The sequence below is a fragment of the Varanus komodoensis genome, unplaced genomic scaffold (genome assembly GCF_004798865.1).
Source record: "Varanus komodoensis strain SLA01 unplaced genomic scaffold, ASM479886v1 scaffold7_1, whole genome shotgun sequence".
Lineage (NCBI taxonomy): Eukaryota > Metazoa > Chordata > Lepidosauria > Squamata > Varanidae > Varanus > Varanus komodoensis.
Genome location: NW_025336479.1, coordinates 6,075,249 through 6,091,978, shown reverse-complemented (window position 1 = coordinate 6,091,978; position 16,730 = coordinate 6,075,249). Strand labels below are relative to the sequence as shown.

Below are 16,730 nucleotides of genomic sequence, written 5' to 3'. Positions count from 1 at the left end.
TGTTTCAACGCACCCTTGTGCCTGGGTAAAAGGACGTAGGATTGCTACCTAAGCTGCATTTTGGTGCCACTTGTTTTAATTCCTTATTGCTATACAACTGTAATTTTTAGTATTTTGTATGTAAACTGGTGGCAGAAGAATCCTGCATTCCCAGGAAGAAACATCCAAGGGACCATAGGATAGAGAAGATTCCCCCTGCTGAGGAACTACAACTCTGGAAGAGGAATCTGAATGGGATTTTCCACCCCTCCCAGCCATAGAAAGCAGCATGGTAGCTTCTGAGGATGCAATTGTGTCTTTGGGAAAGGCCAAAAGGGGATGCCAACAGGAAGGGAACAGAGAGGATGTGGAAATGCAGCATCAACAAGCCTCTTCAGCTCCCTGCTCCCACTGTTCTGTTTATACAGCATCACTTTCTCAGGATTCAAATTTGGGTCCAAGTTGAAGCAGATGACCTCTGATTTGGTCCAAAACAAATCAGGCTGTTTTCCAAATCACTGAGTTGGGTTCCAGACTGTATCCTGTGATACAGATACATCCCTACTATTTATATATGCCTTTGGAAAATTGACCCATTGTAATTAATGGGTCAGTTTTAACATCAGGATGGGCCAATTTGTAAATATCCGGTGATGGGTTGGTTGGTTGGTTGGTTGGTTGGTTGTTCACAGAAGAGCTCATGGTACGGCTGGCAGAAGATGAGGCTCACCATGGGTTGTCCCCACTGCTGCCCCTCAGTTTTCCAGTTGATATCCCAGCGGACATGGTGGGATACCTTGTCTCCTTTCTCCTCTACAATTGTGAGCCTTTTTGGCTGGTACAGGCTTTTTCATGTTTTACCATTTTATCTCAGAGATCACTTTTCACAATCTTCAAGTTGAACGGCACTGGGAACCCTTCCAGAGTACACAAGCGGCACAAGAAGAAATAGCCATCTGAGTGGAATGGGGTAACGTGGTGTCCTGAAACAGCAGGGGGTTGGACCTGATGACCTTCATGGCCCCTTCGAACTCTACTGTGCTATGATTCTAAGTGGAACATTGGAATGTTACTGGGTCATTCAGGGTTTTTAACAGAGATGTATGCATATGTATATGCATGTGCCAAGGGCCATTTAGTCTCTTACTAAACTTCTAGCAGTACCCAGGCATTTGTCCCTAGAACTCACAAACAGGGCATGGCAGAGATGACAGTCTTGAGTTTTTGTGTACAACGAGCATACTTTTTATGGGATCCAAAGAGCTACAAGTGCCTTGGGGCATGTTCTTTATTTCTGTGAACCCCTGTGCTGTATCAGAAACTGTTTTTGAAACTCCAATGGGTTTGAAAAACAATTTGACATATGGCGTGGTGAGCTGTACTTGAAGAAACGCATGTCCAAATCAGCCTGTGGTTCTCTGGATCCTGGCCATGAGCATACTCAAGGCAGTGAAACACACTCCAAACAAAACCAGGGAAAGGGAATATATACAGAGAATAGGCTGCAGTAATTAAAGACCCATGCAACAATAATCAATAAGAAACCTTATTTTTGTATCAATTTCAAAATAAATCCATTATTCGTGGGGAATCGGAGTTTTTCAACACTGCACTGAGATGATCAGGATTCTTAAATGTTATGCAGAAAGCTAAAGTAAAGGAAAGCCCTCACTAATTGCAAACCTGAAGGACTAGGAATGCTGTGAATGACTTCCCCTGGGTTATCTCAGGTTTCTGGTGTTGACAGTAGCCGTGATTTCATGCTATCACTAGAAATGGTGCCCGGAATCTCTTGGCAGCAGCAAGAGTGTTTGGTACAAAGATCAATGTTGGTAACCTTTCTAATTTTGATGGGAAGGCCGGATATTTGTTCTCTTCTGCTGCTGAAATAGGAAGAGGTTCACCAACTTCACTCTCTAAATCAGGATACCGAGAAAGAGCGAGAAAGGATGCTGGGAAGGCAATCACCATATTCTATGCTGGGAAAGCCAAAGCCCTGGAAGCCTTATCTTTTACACAAAAAACATCAATATCTGTGCAGTAGATGAGAAACTGATATGGGTGTGGGAAAAGAAATCCTACAGAGAGACATTTGAAGCCATGTCCATTGAAGTGGGAGAAAAGTTTCTGGAGAAGACGTGGAGGCTGAGATGTTTTGAGCAACCGAAGTAGCAAGGAAATAGTAGCTCCCCAATGCCTCCCCCCCACATGTCTTTCTATAGTTATTCAGTATATTCTATGCAGCGAGTATAGCATTTGACAGTGTTAAATATAGGAAAGACAGGTTAGTGTTGTTGCAAATGTGTCAATTTCCAACATTCCCAAATTTTGCAGGTTGTAAGTCCCAAATATATAAGCACATTTTAAGTCAGCAAGGTGTACATTAACTTATCTCCAGATAATGCTGAAGACTTTACAGATGTTTTAGAGATTTGGGCATTTGAAAAGGAGTGTGAAGATGTAGTGGGACTAAATATTCATAGAGATAAGTTCCTTATGGAATTGATTTTTAAAAATATAACCCACCAGGAGCAGCAGCCTCTCCAACAAATGAATGGCTTCCTCAATTTGGAAGTTAACCCAAGTCAGGTGGAGGAGCTTCTATGAGTCAAGTCCTTCCTTTTACAGAAGGCAGATCCTTTCTTTTGTTCCTTCCTTCCTTCCTTCCATTACAGATCGATTTTAAGGAAGAAAAGGTGGAATAGCTAAATAATGGATACTTCCAATCCAGATAAAGGACTTTTAGAGCAAGCCACCAGAAAGCATTGTGGAGCAATTCCATGTTTTTCTCCTTACTCTGGTAAGGATTACCCTTTGTAAATGACCGGGAATGAGACCAGACAATTGTGTTTTATGTGTGGAAACATTTTATCTACCTGTGGCATTTTGCTCAACAGTATTTTACTCAGCAAGTTATTTTCATTGAATGAGATGCTAACTTGTTAAGCAAAAGAATTGATTTACTACCTTGATTTTAGTTCAAGGGTGTAATTTGCAATTATAGTTTGGTGTAGTGGTTATGACCCTGCACTGAGACTCAGGAGATCTGGCTTCTGGTCCTCACTCAATCAGGAAATACATTGGGTAACTTTGGGTCAGTCACTGACTCTCAGGTTGTCCTACCTTGCAAGGTTGTTGTTGTGTAGATAAAATAGATAGGAGGAGCACTTTCTAAGCCACTTTGAGTTCCTTGCAAGAGGGAAAAAAGTGGGATATAAATGTAATGTCAAATTAGAGTTATTTGTTATGTTCTTTGGAATATTTTGAAATAAGCAGTAAACTTTCAAAAATACAAAAAGGTAATAACATCTGGCAACCTTAATTGTAAGATACATGCTATCTGATGCAGGAACCCTATAAACCTATGAGACAGCCTGGTATCTTACAGCCAGATACAGAACATTACTTGTACACACTGTGTGATGGATAATTGCATCTGATGGATTTATCACTTCAGTAAAAAGTTCTGCTGCATAGCCCAAGACTAGTTTGAGCCATAAGAGGAATAAAGACTAGAACAGTGTCTCTGGAGTGATTGAAGGAGTAAATAATCTCCCTTCCTTTCCTTCCCTTCCCTTCCCTTCCCTTCCCTCTGTGTTTCACATGCTTATGAGGACAATCCGGTCATTTGAATTCACCTGATGATTCAGGGTTCAGCCAAATAAAAAGAACAAGGAGTTTTACCTCTTCTCTCACATGCAGCAATAATGTCTCTTCTAAAATGATGCCTAGCTGTGATGCATGCATCATCTTAAAATTAAAAAAGTATGCTTTTTGCTTCAGAATTTCTGCTTTTACTCATGTACAAGTGAATCAGTGTTTAAACGATGGATGACTTGAGTAACCAACTAGAACTGGAATCAACTAGAAAATTAACCGATTTTTGCTTTGGAACATGTATGATTAATCCAACTAAGAATTCTTTAATTAGGTGAGAGTTCTAGTTTGCATATTCATGATGATCTGTTAGGGATATAAGGGTTAGTCTTCAGAGGAAGCAGGGATTCAAAGTAGATGCCCTTGTAAAAGCTCCTTTCATCCCAGCAGGGACATGGGAGTGGGACAGTCAGCCTTTAGTGTTTGTTCTAGTGAGGCAATGAGGGAAAATGATGATGTGGGACAAAGCAGTGTCAGGAAGAGAGGACAAGAAAGACTTGTGGTGCCTCATTAACTTCTTAACATTTACCAAAGCTCGTGCCTCCAATTTTGGCTAGCAGTGAGAGACGTCCTTTGCCAGCTGGATCTGGGTACTGAGTTCCATAGGGTGTGAGATTCTTAATCCATGCCCCCTTCAGACACACCCTGGGAAACATGCCAGACTCTTAGGACCACAGACCAGCAGTGAGATAATGCATCTTATCTGCCTGAGCAACTTTTAATGTGGTCCTCTTGATTAGTGTTTAGAAAGCAAGCAAACAATTGATTTAGAATAATTGGTAAATTATGATTAGATACAAATGTTTATACCACGGAGTTTGTCATTGATATGATAAAATAAATATTTGTGGAAGAAACTTCTCCTTGGCTCATAGCCTGGCCCATGAGCTCTGTGAGACTGACCGTGGACTCATTTTAATAAAGACCAGGAGTCGTTCCAGGGAGACACCATGCCCCTGCCACTCGACCAACCAGAATATCCGAAGGCCTTCAGCCAGCTCCATGACACATGGCGAGGAGGCTTCATGGGGGCTCATCCTGGCAGTGCCTGCCGTTCTCCACCAAAACTATGTTATCAGTGAATGTGAGGAAAAAGGAGTCTTTGGACCAGGAATGAATACAAGATGAAGCACTGCATCTCACCCACGAAGTATTTTGGGAATGCAGAGATGGAGCACTGAAGTGGTTTCTTCTTGGGTAGCTCTTCACTATAAACATAGATCTGTGTCGCATCCATTTCACTGACAGGGCTTTCCCCTGGGCAGCAGTGCTACCCTGGGTGCTTTCTTGGTGCCAGCCAAGATGCCCTCCACCACTCCCACTGCCCTCTTCATTATACCCAGTCCTTTACCATCGACCCCACCTGACATGGCAGCCATCTTGTGGTGCCCAGGACAGATGACCAAATTGACAAATGTGCCCACAGGTCTTGGATGCTGCTGATTAGAGACAGTGCTGCCAATTCTTTTTGGAGGTCCGTAGCACAGCTGACAGAGCTTGAGGCCAAGAGTAGCCAGTTTAATTCTGTGAAGTAGCCAGACACTTCTTGCATTCATTTTATAAAGTAGGTTTCATTCACTCTAGTTAAATGCATGCTAACCCATCTATCTAATGTGGTTCAGTTGGTCTGTCCATCAATAGCAAAGGCCTCAGTTTTCCCATTAGACATGTCACTACCTTTTCCCCCACTAAAAAACCCCATTCCTTCTAGGTCATACCCATTCTTTGGCTGAACAACCCAGACATGTGGTTTTAGGTTTTCAGAGCTCTGTGATATTCTGGAAGGTTAATGGTGGAGTTAATTTGTGTCATGTTAGTGAGATGTGGCTTGTCAGGATTATTGTTCAATTACAGGCGAGCCGCTATTCCTTGGCTTCAATTTCGGATGGGAATTTCTGATACAAAATTAAAGCATAATCAACAGCTTGCAGGAGGCATGTGGCATTCTTGGGGGATGACGTGGGTCCCTGAGCCCCCTCCCTAATCTGATGCCCTTATAGGTCAAGTAGCTGAGTGGACTGCAGAGCTAGATGAATGACAGAAAGACCGTGGTCTGCATGCAAGGAGGATGAATGGCACGTTTCTCTTGTTTTCATTCCAAAGGTGAGGCTGAGGTTGCTTTCACAGGATCTATACTGACATCAGTCTTTCCAAGGCTAGCAGGGGAAGGGTACTGATGTATTGGCTGTATCAGGCCGAGCACTAACAAGCCCCCTTCCCCTAAAAAGCATGCATAAGCACCACTATAAGCATTTATGGTCAAGTTTTTGACGTACAGGTGAAGTCAAAGCTCTGACTGCCACTTAGGGAAGCTGCACTATTTAAAAAAACTGAAAATATGCACCTATCCATCTGGCTCATTTTGAAGCTATTGTTTGGTCTTTCCTGGCAGAGAATCAGTTGCAGTCCTGAGAAAACCATTGTCACATCCCGGATTTTTTTGTCTGTAAGTGGACAAGAGCACATTCACCCAAAAGCTGCAAGAGTTTTCTCATTCAGGTTGTACACATAAAAACATTATGCAAATCAGTCCGTATTTCTGGAACCTTGAGAGAGTATGGGTTGTGCCAGCCCTGCACATTCCTGGTATGGTTACTCCCATATTGCCAGAATGCGTGGGGGTGGGAGAGAGCTGAGTGGAAGTAGTATAGAACAGGACAAGCCTGAGGGTAGTCCAGGGTTGTTATCTAATCTCTTGGGAAATGAAGGGAAATGAGGTTGAGGATAGTGATATATGATAATTTCATTTGGGTTCACAAATAACTCAGAAGTGCCCCCATTCACGACTCTGAATGCAAATGGGAGCACAAGCTTCCTGAAAACTTAGATTTGCATCATCAAAATGCACTTTAAAATGAGCCACTTGATAACGTTGCTGTAATTGTTATACAATATAAATAAACGATCAGAATAAATGCTCCTAGATTTGCTGCTTCTTTTTATCAGTTTAATCTTGAAGTTATCCACGCAAGGGCATTCAAACTGAGGTTGCTGCAGATCTTAAATCTCTTTTGATATCACCCTATTCTGAATGATCATACTTTGTCTTCCACTGCATGTGATGTATGCCATCCCATCAGTTAATGGGATGGGGTGGGTAGCTTGTGGCCCTCCAGATTTTCTCGCTTACAACCCCACCCTAGCCAGCAAAGCCAACAGTGAAGGATCATGGGTTTCATGGATCGAAATACATCTGGAGGAAACAGGTTGTCCACCCCAACCTGCCATAGTACAGCAACTTTACAACTTATTAAACTTGAGTTTCTGGAACGGTTAAGGAGTGGAACTGAAGCAGATTCAACGTCCTCCCTGCCAGAAACCTCCTTGCTTGTGGGTGACGGAGACTGATTTTTCCTAAGGCCCATGGCCCTTTACAGAAAAATAGTTTGCCCCCACCCCAACACCATATGCTTACCAAAGTAAAGGGATCCAAAAGGGGTTAAGACCTGGTTAGTCTTCCCCACTGTGATATGTATTGCATTTTTATATAAATTATAGTAATTTCCATTTATAAATAAAAATCAGCACATACAGATTTGTATCCTCTTTTATAGGTGGGGTAGATAGCTTAATCCACAGGGTGCCAAGCATTTTTCAGTCTGAGGACCAAATTCCACTTTGGAGAAGCTTTGGGGAGCCACAGTCCAGTGGTGGGTGGGGCTGAAGGGAAAAGGGATGGGGTCCATAATACTAAGCACACTTGCATATTTTAACTGCATGGTTCTCATGGTGGAAACTAAGCTTTATTTCAACCTTTTGGAATGGCAGGTGGGGGCCAGGCAAAGGGAGGGCGCTGCTTCTTTCCCTCCTCTTGTCACTGCCTGCATTTTGTGAACTGACAGTAAGAATCATACCGTAAGTAAGAAGAGAAGGCAGGCTGGGGGTGGTCAGCAGCGGCCCGTCTGGTGGGGTATGGGCCTTCGTAGGTGCTCCACCATGCTGATCCCTGGTGACAGGCATGGCTAAGGCCCTGCCTTTCTGAAGCACATGTCCTGAATGTCCCGCTTGTCCCACCACCTGGCCAGTCCTTTACTCACGGAATGGAATTCCAGAAAGATGGAATTTCTGCTTTGATAGCCAAGGGGCTAATTCAGTCTCCTCACCTTCTTGTTCATCAGACCAGGGAAGAGCAGGTCTTTAATCTGTAGTGGTGGCTGACATCTCCACTATTATGTATCTTGCAATACCTCCTCTTCCCTATTTAACAGCTGGAATTTGCATTTTTTTGGCATTTTTATACTGCTTATTTCATGCTTGTTTCAAAGTGCAAGCCTGTGAATAAAATATAGTAATGATTTAGCAAATGTTTCCCTCTTTTGGCTTGGGACGGTCACAGCCAATGTCGGAATGTAGGCTACACTTTTGCTGGTGCCGTGGAAATGGCCTTATGGGTTTGTGATAGGGAAGAGAGCCCTATAAAGTACCACGTGGAATTCCTGTGATAGGCTCTGTAACATCTTTCTGCAGGAGGACAGTGTGTCACAAGTGCTTCATGTCTTGGTGTGGAAAAAGCCTAAAAAATGGATGCATATTTATTTAACATAGCTTCTGGACTATCGTGAGTCACTTTGCGTACATACCCACCCTACCCCTGCCCATTTTCCTAGACAATATAAATCACTGCAAATAAGCTGTACACAGATGACTCTTCATTTCATAATAACACCAATATTTTCACAGCACATAGTCATGATTTCTGGGGGTTAGAAGCAAAAGAATAATTCCTTACCAGAATGCAGAGCACTGTAGTAATGGAGCACAGAAATTCTTCAAAAATCAAACAGCACTCAAGACAAAAAAATTCCGGTAGTTTTGTTTTGCTTTGGTTTGCTTTTACTTAGGCTGCAAGCTTATTTGCCTAGGAGACTATGTCTTACAGAACCCAGTGAGTTTACCTCTGAATAGTTCCAGAGCCAGTGTCAAAACACTTATGCCTTAAGGTACAAAAGGTTTGACTTTCGGGACATCTTGCAAAGCTTCTGGCAGCTCTAAAACTGCCAGTGATGTGAGCAAGTGCTATGGCATTTGGCAGGTGGCAACTACCCGAAAACCCTTGTGGGGGCCAAATTATAATTGACATCATAAGTTACATGGATAAAACATGCACCATCTGTTAGAGAATAGTGCATATACTTTCACACAGTCAAATCTGACTGACTTTGATGGGAAAACCTCCTTTTCTTACTTTTTCAGAATAAAAGGCATTAATTATGTTATACAGAGCACAGCTGAAACTGGTACCATTAGGCAGAGATAAATTTCTTGCATCTGAAAATATCCAATGTGACTGCTTTATATAGAGCTGGACCAGTGGGGTTGATCTTGATCTTCATGTGTTTATTTGTATGTTCAAAGAAACTCTGCATAGGTACCATATCTGTAAGCAAAGCAAGGCCAGCAGTACAGCCAAACTCATAATGAATGAATGGTTCAAATCTATGCATCCTAGGTATTTTGCACCATGAAGTCACCTATAAATTCTCTTCTTATGCAGATATAGCATCTCATGCTTTCCTACTCCCTTTTGCCTCTCAACCTACATTTCTCTTCAATGAAATGGGAGTAACAGTGACTGACTTTTAAGGGGCTGCACTTCTGGTATGACTGAGGAAAGGAAACCCCATTTTTTTTTTTTCTGCTAACAATCACATAGTGTAAAATATGAGATACAAAACTAGTCTGTTGTTGTTGCGTCTACAAATTTCACTTTATTCCTCTTTGGTTCTCATGGTAATTTGTACACAAGAAGCTACTTCCACTTGTAAAATCCAGAAAAGCCATTTACATGGAAGAGCCTTGTAAGTAGATGGATGGTTTGACTGAGGGATGCTTCCATATATTTTGCCCACTACTCTCACATTCACATGCACTGCCTGTGCTATTCTTACAGACCTCCCTCGGCCTTCTGAGTGTGATGATGCTCAGCAAGCACAGGCACTCTTGGCATCAGGGCATGGAGAGAAGGCCATCTCAAAATGGCGGGTTGCTTCAGTGTGCTAACTTGGCCCTGGCATCCTTTGACCTCGAACTGTAGTGTACCTGGGGATAGAGGTGGTGCTCTCGGGCTGGTGTTTGAACTGCCCCACTGCTCTCCCACTCGCTTCTACTGCCTCTTCAGTATGTGTCCCCTGAGAGTTCTCATGAGGACATTCCAGATGAGCCCACCAGCGTTACATTGGCCTGGGACCTGGGAGTACACCAAATAATCTTCAAGAGAGATGGAATCTGTGGTAGCAAAGCCAACCAGCCCCACCCTGCACTCAGCTCACATTTTGCATCCCTTCCTTAATAAACACAACAGATTGCCATTTTTTTTACAATTAAATATTTATGCTAGGCAGAAAACATTTTGCATGGTCTTTTAAACAGCCATGTCATCTCGCTCTTTTCATTCTCTAATCTTTCAGTTCTGAATCAGAAGTGAAGATTTTTAGCCCATTTACTAAGAAGTAAATATTATGATGAAAGCATCAGACAGCTTAGTAGTGACTTTAGGAGAGCGGAGAAAGCATTTTCTGGTAGTGCTGTCAATTGCAAAACATGCCATACGCTACTAGAAAGTAAAGTCCTATGAGGAAAGATTGAAGGAACTGGATGCGTTCAGGCTTGAGAAGAGACGACTGAGAGGAGATATGACAGCACTTCTCAAGTACCTAATGGGTTGTCACACAGAAGAAGGCCACACAACCTGTTACGTGTTTTATCTATGAAGATAGGCCACAAAATAATGGGCTTAAGGAACAGGAAGGCAAATTTCAGTTGAAAATTGGGGTGGGGAAATTCCTACCATTTAAAGCTATCAGATGATGAACATGGGGAAGTGCTGATCTCTCTCCTGGTGGGGGTATTCAGGCATAGAGTGGACAGCCATTTGCCAGAGGGGCTTCAAAATGGAGGTCTGTACTGAGCAACAGTTGGACTCAAAGGGCCAAATGGCCCCACTGTTTCTGCCCATGCATGCAGGGATTTTGCTCTGGAATTGTGATCTCAAAATTCTTTGGGCTGGGATAAATGCAGCCCTAGAGCTGGGCCTGACGCTTCTTAGAAGTGAGAGCTGCTGCAAGATATATCCATTATGTGTGATTTCAGTGACTTCTGGATCCAGTCTCCTGTGTTTATTAGAACAGGACAAGCAAGATCTGCAGTACAACGCTGCTGTGTGGAATGCCTCTAGTTGGCTTTTGGTCAGCCACGCTTTCCTCGACGATACTCCATTCCACTTTCCCTCCCACCCGGTGCCCTATTCTTCCTCCCAACAGTCAGGCAGTCAGTCAATTCTGTGACCATTAAGCCCATTTGATTATTATTGGGTCATGGGGAAGGGGTGGGATCTCCTAACCCTTTAGGATTCTTTCCTCATGGTGGGGGGGGGGGGTACTTACGCAGACTTGGGTTTTCCTAAGCCAACTGAGACTTCCTTTGTGTGTGCATGGCTTATGTATCTATTTATATCCCACTGTTCTGCAATAGTGGATGGTACCATTTTGGCTCTATGAACTACAGCTTCCACCCCTGGATAGTGGAAATGAAAGGACTGATTATGATCATTTGTGTATGCTACTCCAAGCAACCTTGGAAGAAAGGAGGGGCACATGCACTAGATAGGTGGTCAAGTAACAAAATAAACAAGCAGCACCCAAGTGAATGTCCAGAGGCATGGTCTAAGACATCACTAGGCCTCATCCTACAAACACGGGGGCCTCACACACACCAGCTCTTCAGCTGTGCCCCTCATCTGATGTGCTGGGGGTTTCTGTGCCTGGCATGGTGCTGGTCTCACTGATTTTATCAATCCCTGAATGTTCCCAAGGTCACTGCACTTCCATAGCAAGGCCTAGCATGGTCTGGTGGCATCACTTGGTTTGCCCTGCTATTTGGTTCTCTTTTGAAACCTAGACTGGATTTCAGAATCTGTTCCAGATTCCATAATGCACTCCAAGGTACAGGGGGACCAGCATTATTTTATTTTCCAGTCTGCAAAACTTTTAGGTATGAAACACACTACCTCCAGTCATCCTCTGCCTTGGACATGATACCCACCAGAGTTGGCAAGTTGGTTGTTTCTTATGTGATACTTGCTTGGATCAACATGAAAGATTCCACCAGCAACTGAAGCGCATTGGTGAGGCATGTGAGCAGGGTCTTTTGTGGCCCCAACACCCTTTGAACGCCCCCTGAGGGAAGGTTCACCAGGCCCCATCACTGCCTTTCACTGCATGTAAAGAGATGACAAGAGGGCCTTTGTTGCTGGTGAAGGGCTCGGTCATGTCTTCTTATTTTAACATTTATGGCATGTGTAGCTGTTATGGTTTGGATTATAATTTTAATCAGTTATGTTTTAATTTCATTTTTTAAAATCTGACTTGGAACTCCTTTGTAAGAGGAAAAGCAAGACACAAGTATTTTAATATGTCTTTAAAATATAGACTCATCAATGGGCTGGGTCCAGCAGTGGGCTACCACATGTGGAAGGCTTCTGCAACCCGTGGAGCAGAACGTTGTGTATCTTTTGCTTCCCCTTGTAGCTTTCCTGCACACCCTCCAGTTCTTCTCTGGAGAGTTCCCCAACACCCTGGAGACTAGAAAAATGCACGGAGGGCTGCAGTGGGGAGAAGATGTGAGATATCCCGTGCCGTAATATTTCTGCAAACAGTGGCCTGTTTCTGTTTTTAGTGCAATCTCAGAAACAGCGGCCCTGTATTCACTATCTTAGAGGTGCCATTTTTAAAAATCATTTAACACTTTCTCCATGTCAGACCATTTGAAAAATCATAATATAAAAGAAAAAATGCCAAAATTAGATTAAAATCCATGTCATTGTTGGAGGATTTAAATTATAATAACATATAATCTTGTGACACCTTAAAGACAAATAAATTCTGACATGAGCTTTTTTGGACACTTTCTCCTTCACCAGACACTTCAGATAAAGTGGATAATGTTCACGAAAGCATATGCCAGAATATATTTGTCAGTCTTTAACATGCGTTGACTCTTTGTTGTTTTTCAGGAATAGAAGAACATGGCCGCCCCTTTGGAAATGTTTGAATGAAGAAGCACATAGTGATCATGTATGCTTTCTAGCCTCTTTGAGTTCTTGCATCTGTATTTGAACCCTACAGATTATATGAATAACTGATCAAACAGTCACCATTTGACAACTGATCACTGATCTGCTATTACTAACAATAGGAAGCGGCTATATGGTAGGACAGGACAGGACAGGAATAGGAATAGGAATAGAACAGAGTAGAATAGGATAATAGTAGAGTCCTCAAGGCTAAACCCCTGCTCTGCTTCCACATGTGGTCACCCATCCAGCTGCAGGCCTGTACCTTTTCAGCTTCGCACAGGTGACTTGATATGCTAGCTCAATGTATAGCTATGCAGGCATTGCAGTTCTTGACCAATCAATTAAGGCATTGCCCCCCACCCCCGTTTTTCTCCCCCTCCCCACATACATACATTCTACAGTTGATGGCTCATAGCCAAAGACTCTCCAGTGTGGTGTAGTGGTTAAGAGCATGGGACTGGGACTCAGGCAACCTGGGTTCTAGTCCCCACTCAGCCATGGAGCCAACTGGGTGACTTTGGGCCAGTCACAGACACTCAGCCCAACCTACCCCACAGGATTGTTGTTGTGGGGATAAGATGGAGGAGGAGAATGATGTAAGCTGCCTTGAGCCCTTTGTAGGAAAAAGGCAGGATATAAACTGAAAAATAAATAAATAAATAAATAAAACATCTCTCAGAGGGGCAGCATGGTGATGGTAGGCTCAGCCATAACTTAGGTGCACTAATTATAATGTCTGAAAAGACCCCCCAGGTTGTACCCAAATTTAAGCTGGATCAACTGCTTTGGTGGTGGTGGATTTTTGTGTGCCATCCAGTCCCATGAAAATGCTACATAGTTCCTGCTGGATAGGGTGATGTGTGTGGGGATCTCCAAAAACTGTGTCGGGGAACCTTCCCTCCTGCAGAAAGCAGACCCTGGATCCTGCTGCACAACTGCCTTGGGCACCTTAGCCTGGAGAGATGGTGTTTACTTTTACATAATAATAAACTGGACCATCAGCCTTAAGGAGAATTTCAAAGATCCTTGTGCTGCTGTCTCTGGCTAAGAATTGGGAATTCTTTATCTGGGCAGATTTGGAGACTGATGGAGATGTGTTTGAGGAATATGGAGAATAATACTAGCACTAACAGTGTGGGAAGGCATTTGTAAGTTATAGACTTTCTGGCTTTGCAGAGTAGCTCTGTTCTCCAAGTCTGTGCTTTTAAGTTTGCACAGCAAAGCTGTGTCCACATGGAGTATCGGGATTTTGTGAGGTTTTCGACCGTTATTTTTGAGATTTATCAGTGGAAGGATGAATCGGTGAGTTGCCTGTATCTTATTAAAGCACAAACAAACCCTGCCACACAGAGACACTACGCCAACTGCAAATCTCCACGGATCTCAGCCAAATGCTTTTCTTCATATACGAGCTATTACAATCCACAGCAAGGATCAGGCAGCTGAGCCCTCCCTCCTCCTCCTCCTCCTCCAATTCCTGGTAGCAGCGGCTTTCCAGTACAGTGGAAAGAGTTAAGCAGGAGTCTGTTGATATTTCAGAGTTGCTCTGAACCCCGGCAGTCAGAGGGAGGGAGCCTCTTGATTGGCCAAGTTCCTGTTGGTAGTAATAGCGGATCAGATATCAAACTTCTGTCTTTCCTAAAGACCCTTTAGGGATAGTCAGCTCCCTGCAAGACTATGACATCAGTCAGGACACCCGGTGATGTTGCTGATAGTAAACTCTGAGAAAGGAGGGGTCTGCTAGCTAAAAGTTAATTAGCCCAACACAGTGCAAGGGCATGTAGTAGGCTTTTCTGGAGGGTCAGTGCTGGATGGGACCAAACTTTGCCTAAGTCACCCTTCTGCTGCTTTCTGCAATCACCTACACTCGAAGGAAGGCTAGATGAATTGTGATCCCTTGGTCGTGGTCAGCTTCTCTTCTTGGAGCCGGTTAATGGTTTGAGCTGGGGGCTTTCTGGCACTGGGAATTATCACAAGGCATCACTCACCATGACACTCCTGGGGTCTGAGCATTCTATGCTGATTCGGAGCAAATTCAGATCAGGTAGGGCTAACACCGCAAGAATTTCTCTTAAAACTTCCCTCTCCTGCAAGCCTCAGCTGGAGACTGTTTCTCATTAAACAGCTTGCAAGTAAAATAACCAGGGAGTCGTAAAGCTGTCAAGGGCTTGCTCTCACAGAGGCTACTCTGCAAATGAAGAAATGCATTTTCCTTTCTGTCTGCTCCCTCTCTTTCTGCTGTTTCACTACTTACAATTTATGTCTGTCGTCTAGCTTATTAAAAAACAAACAAACAAACCCTGACCCTCTACTATTCTGAGTGATCCTGATCCATGCGTGTATATGGATATCTGTTTACATATATCCATATCCATATATATGGGGAGACCTGTATCAGAAATCCATACAGGCTGTCTTGACAAGTGGTGTATCTCCTCCCATCCCTCCAAGTCAGGTGCTGACCTGTCTATGCCGGCCTTGATGTTTTACTCCAGCATCCAGGCAGCCAGCTTTGTTCCTCTAGGGTTGTGACTAATTGGACAAACATGAATTTGCAGAAAGGCATCAATTTTTTTTAGAAGTACAAATAACAAATGGAACATGCAAAATATTTAAAATGACATCACCAGAGAAATAAAGCTAGAGCCAAACGACCGATTGCCGTTTTCTGAAGCTTTGCAACAAAAAACATGTACCAGATCTCCAGAGAGGGTTGAAGCCCCATTGAGGGCTTCTTCGTTGAGGACTTCCAGCGTGAATAAGGTGAGTGATGGCGTGTAAGGACAGGAGGTGGTCAATTTGAAGTCGGTCCCTCGGTTTGGTAGGGTCACAGTAACTTTAAATAAGTTCAGCATTGTAAAGTGTAGTGGAGCGGAGCAGAGGGCTCGTGTATGTCTGTTTTTATGCCTTCATTGATTTTAGAAACGAATTAGCATTTTTGAAAGTGTTCTGTTCTGGCAGTCCAAGGGCAACTCTACATGTAACCATCTGAATGTACTGCACAATCATATTCTGCATTGTGCTGGAGACATTCCCCTCCATCTTGCACCCATTCCAGAATGTCACCCACTCAACATGGGGAAGGGTGGTGTTGTTTGATCTCTGGTATAACAGAGATAACAAGAAGATCAGAAGCTTGCCATGCTGAAGCGAATGCACTTGGGTATTATCAAGGATGTTTGAGGCAGCTGGGTGGTCAATTGCAGTGTTTGCTTAGAAAATATAAAATTGGCAGCTAGTTGAAAACTCCAGAGCTGTGTGTACAAATGCAAGAGGCTCTGGCTGGCTGGGGTTCTACACAGTTTGGATGCAGTGCTTTGCTGTGGTTTCTCTATCACCGCAATCTTACATTTCATGAGAATAAGTCATTCCTCAGAATCCATTGGTATATTATGGTAATGGTATGGAGTCATTCACTGTGAAAGACCAAGGCTCACTCACTCTTTAATGCCGTAATTCCAAAGCAATACTGCCACCTTCCTGAAGCAAGAAGGATACAAAGGGATAGTTCTCTGGGCCACTGCATTCTTTTACAGTGAGCCAGTATTGTTTTTAAGACTCATTTATGCGTTATTTTTAAAGATGGGGGTGTTGAGGGTAGAGATTACAGAGCAGAGGGTAGGACTGCAGGACATATTTTTCAAGTAATTCAGGATTAAAGTTAACTCTGTGATTTTTGAATCCCGTTAATTTCATTCCCTCTGGTATTTCTAAGGGGGTCAGTTTATGGGGCAATCTTTCAATCAAAGCCCTCTTTCCCACAATGTAATTAGCACCCTCCTTGTCTTCTGATGGTGACACAGAGGGTGCTTGTGTGGCTGTGCCCCTGTTATATTGTAGTGCCAGTTGTATGGAATCCCTTTTCTACAAAGGGAACTGTAAGTTCTGAGAGTACCTGTGAGTGTTGTGTCCTATAGTTAGTACTTGGGAATATCGGTATAGAATGGAATTGCAAGAATAGCAGAAAATTGTAAGACTCCCAAGCTCATCTGCATTGGCTCCTGGAGTGACCACTCCAGGA

The 16,730-nt window shown here is 43.3% G+C and overlaps 1 protein-coding gene across 8 annotated transcripts in view; it reads left to right on the top strand.

Annotated features, from left to right (window-relative positions):
• Positions 1 to 16,730, top strand: part of MYOCD (myocardin) — a 316,680-nt gene that overhangs the window by 251,538 nt on the left and 48,412 nt on the right. For 2 of the 8 annotated variants that reach the window (XM_044453729.1, XM_044453733.1), the window contains exon 1: positions 14,219 to 14,753. The exons of 4 other annotated variants lie outside the window; for them this stretch is intronic. In XM_044453729.1, the coding sequence (XP_044309664.1) occupies positions 14,699 to 14,753 (55 nt within the window). In that variant the 5' untranslated portion in view covers positions 14,219 to 14,698. Of the gene's footprint in view, positions 1 to 14,218; positions 15,473 to 16,730 lie in introns of those variants that run through there. 2 more of the 8 variants (XM_044453734.1, XM_044453738.1) reach the window with 2 other exon arrangements.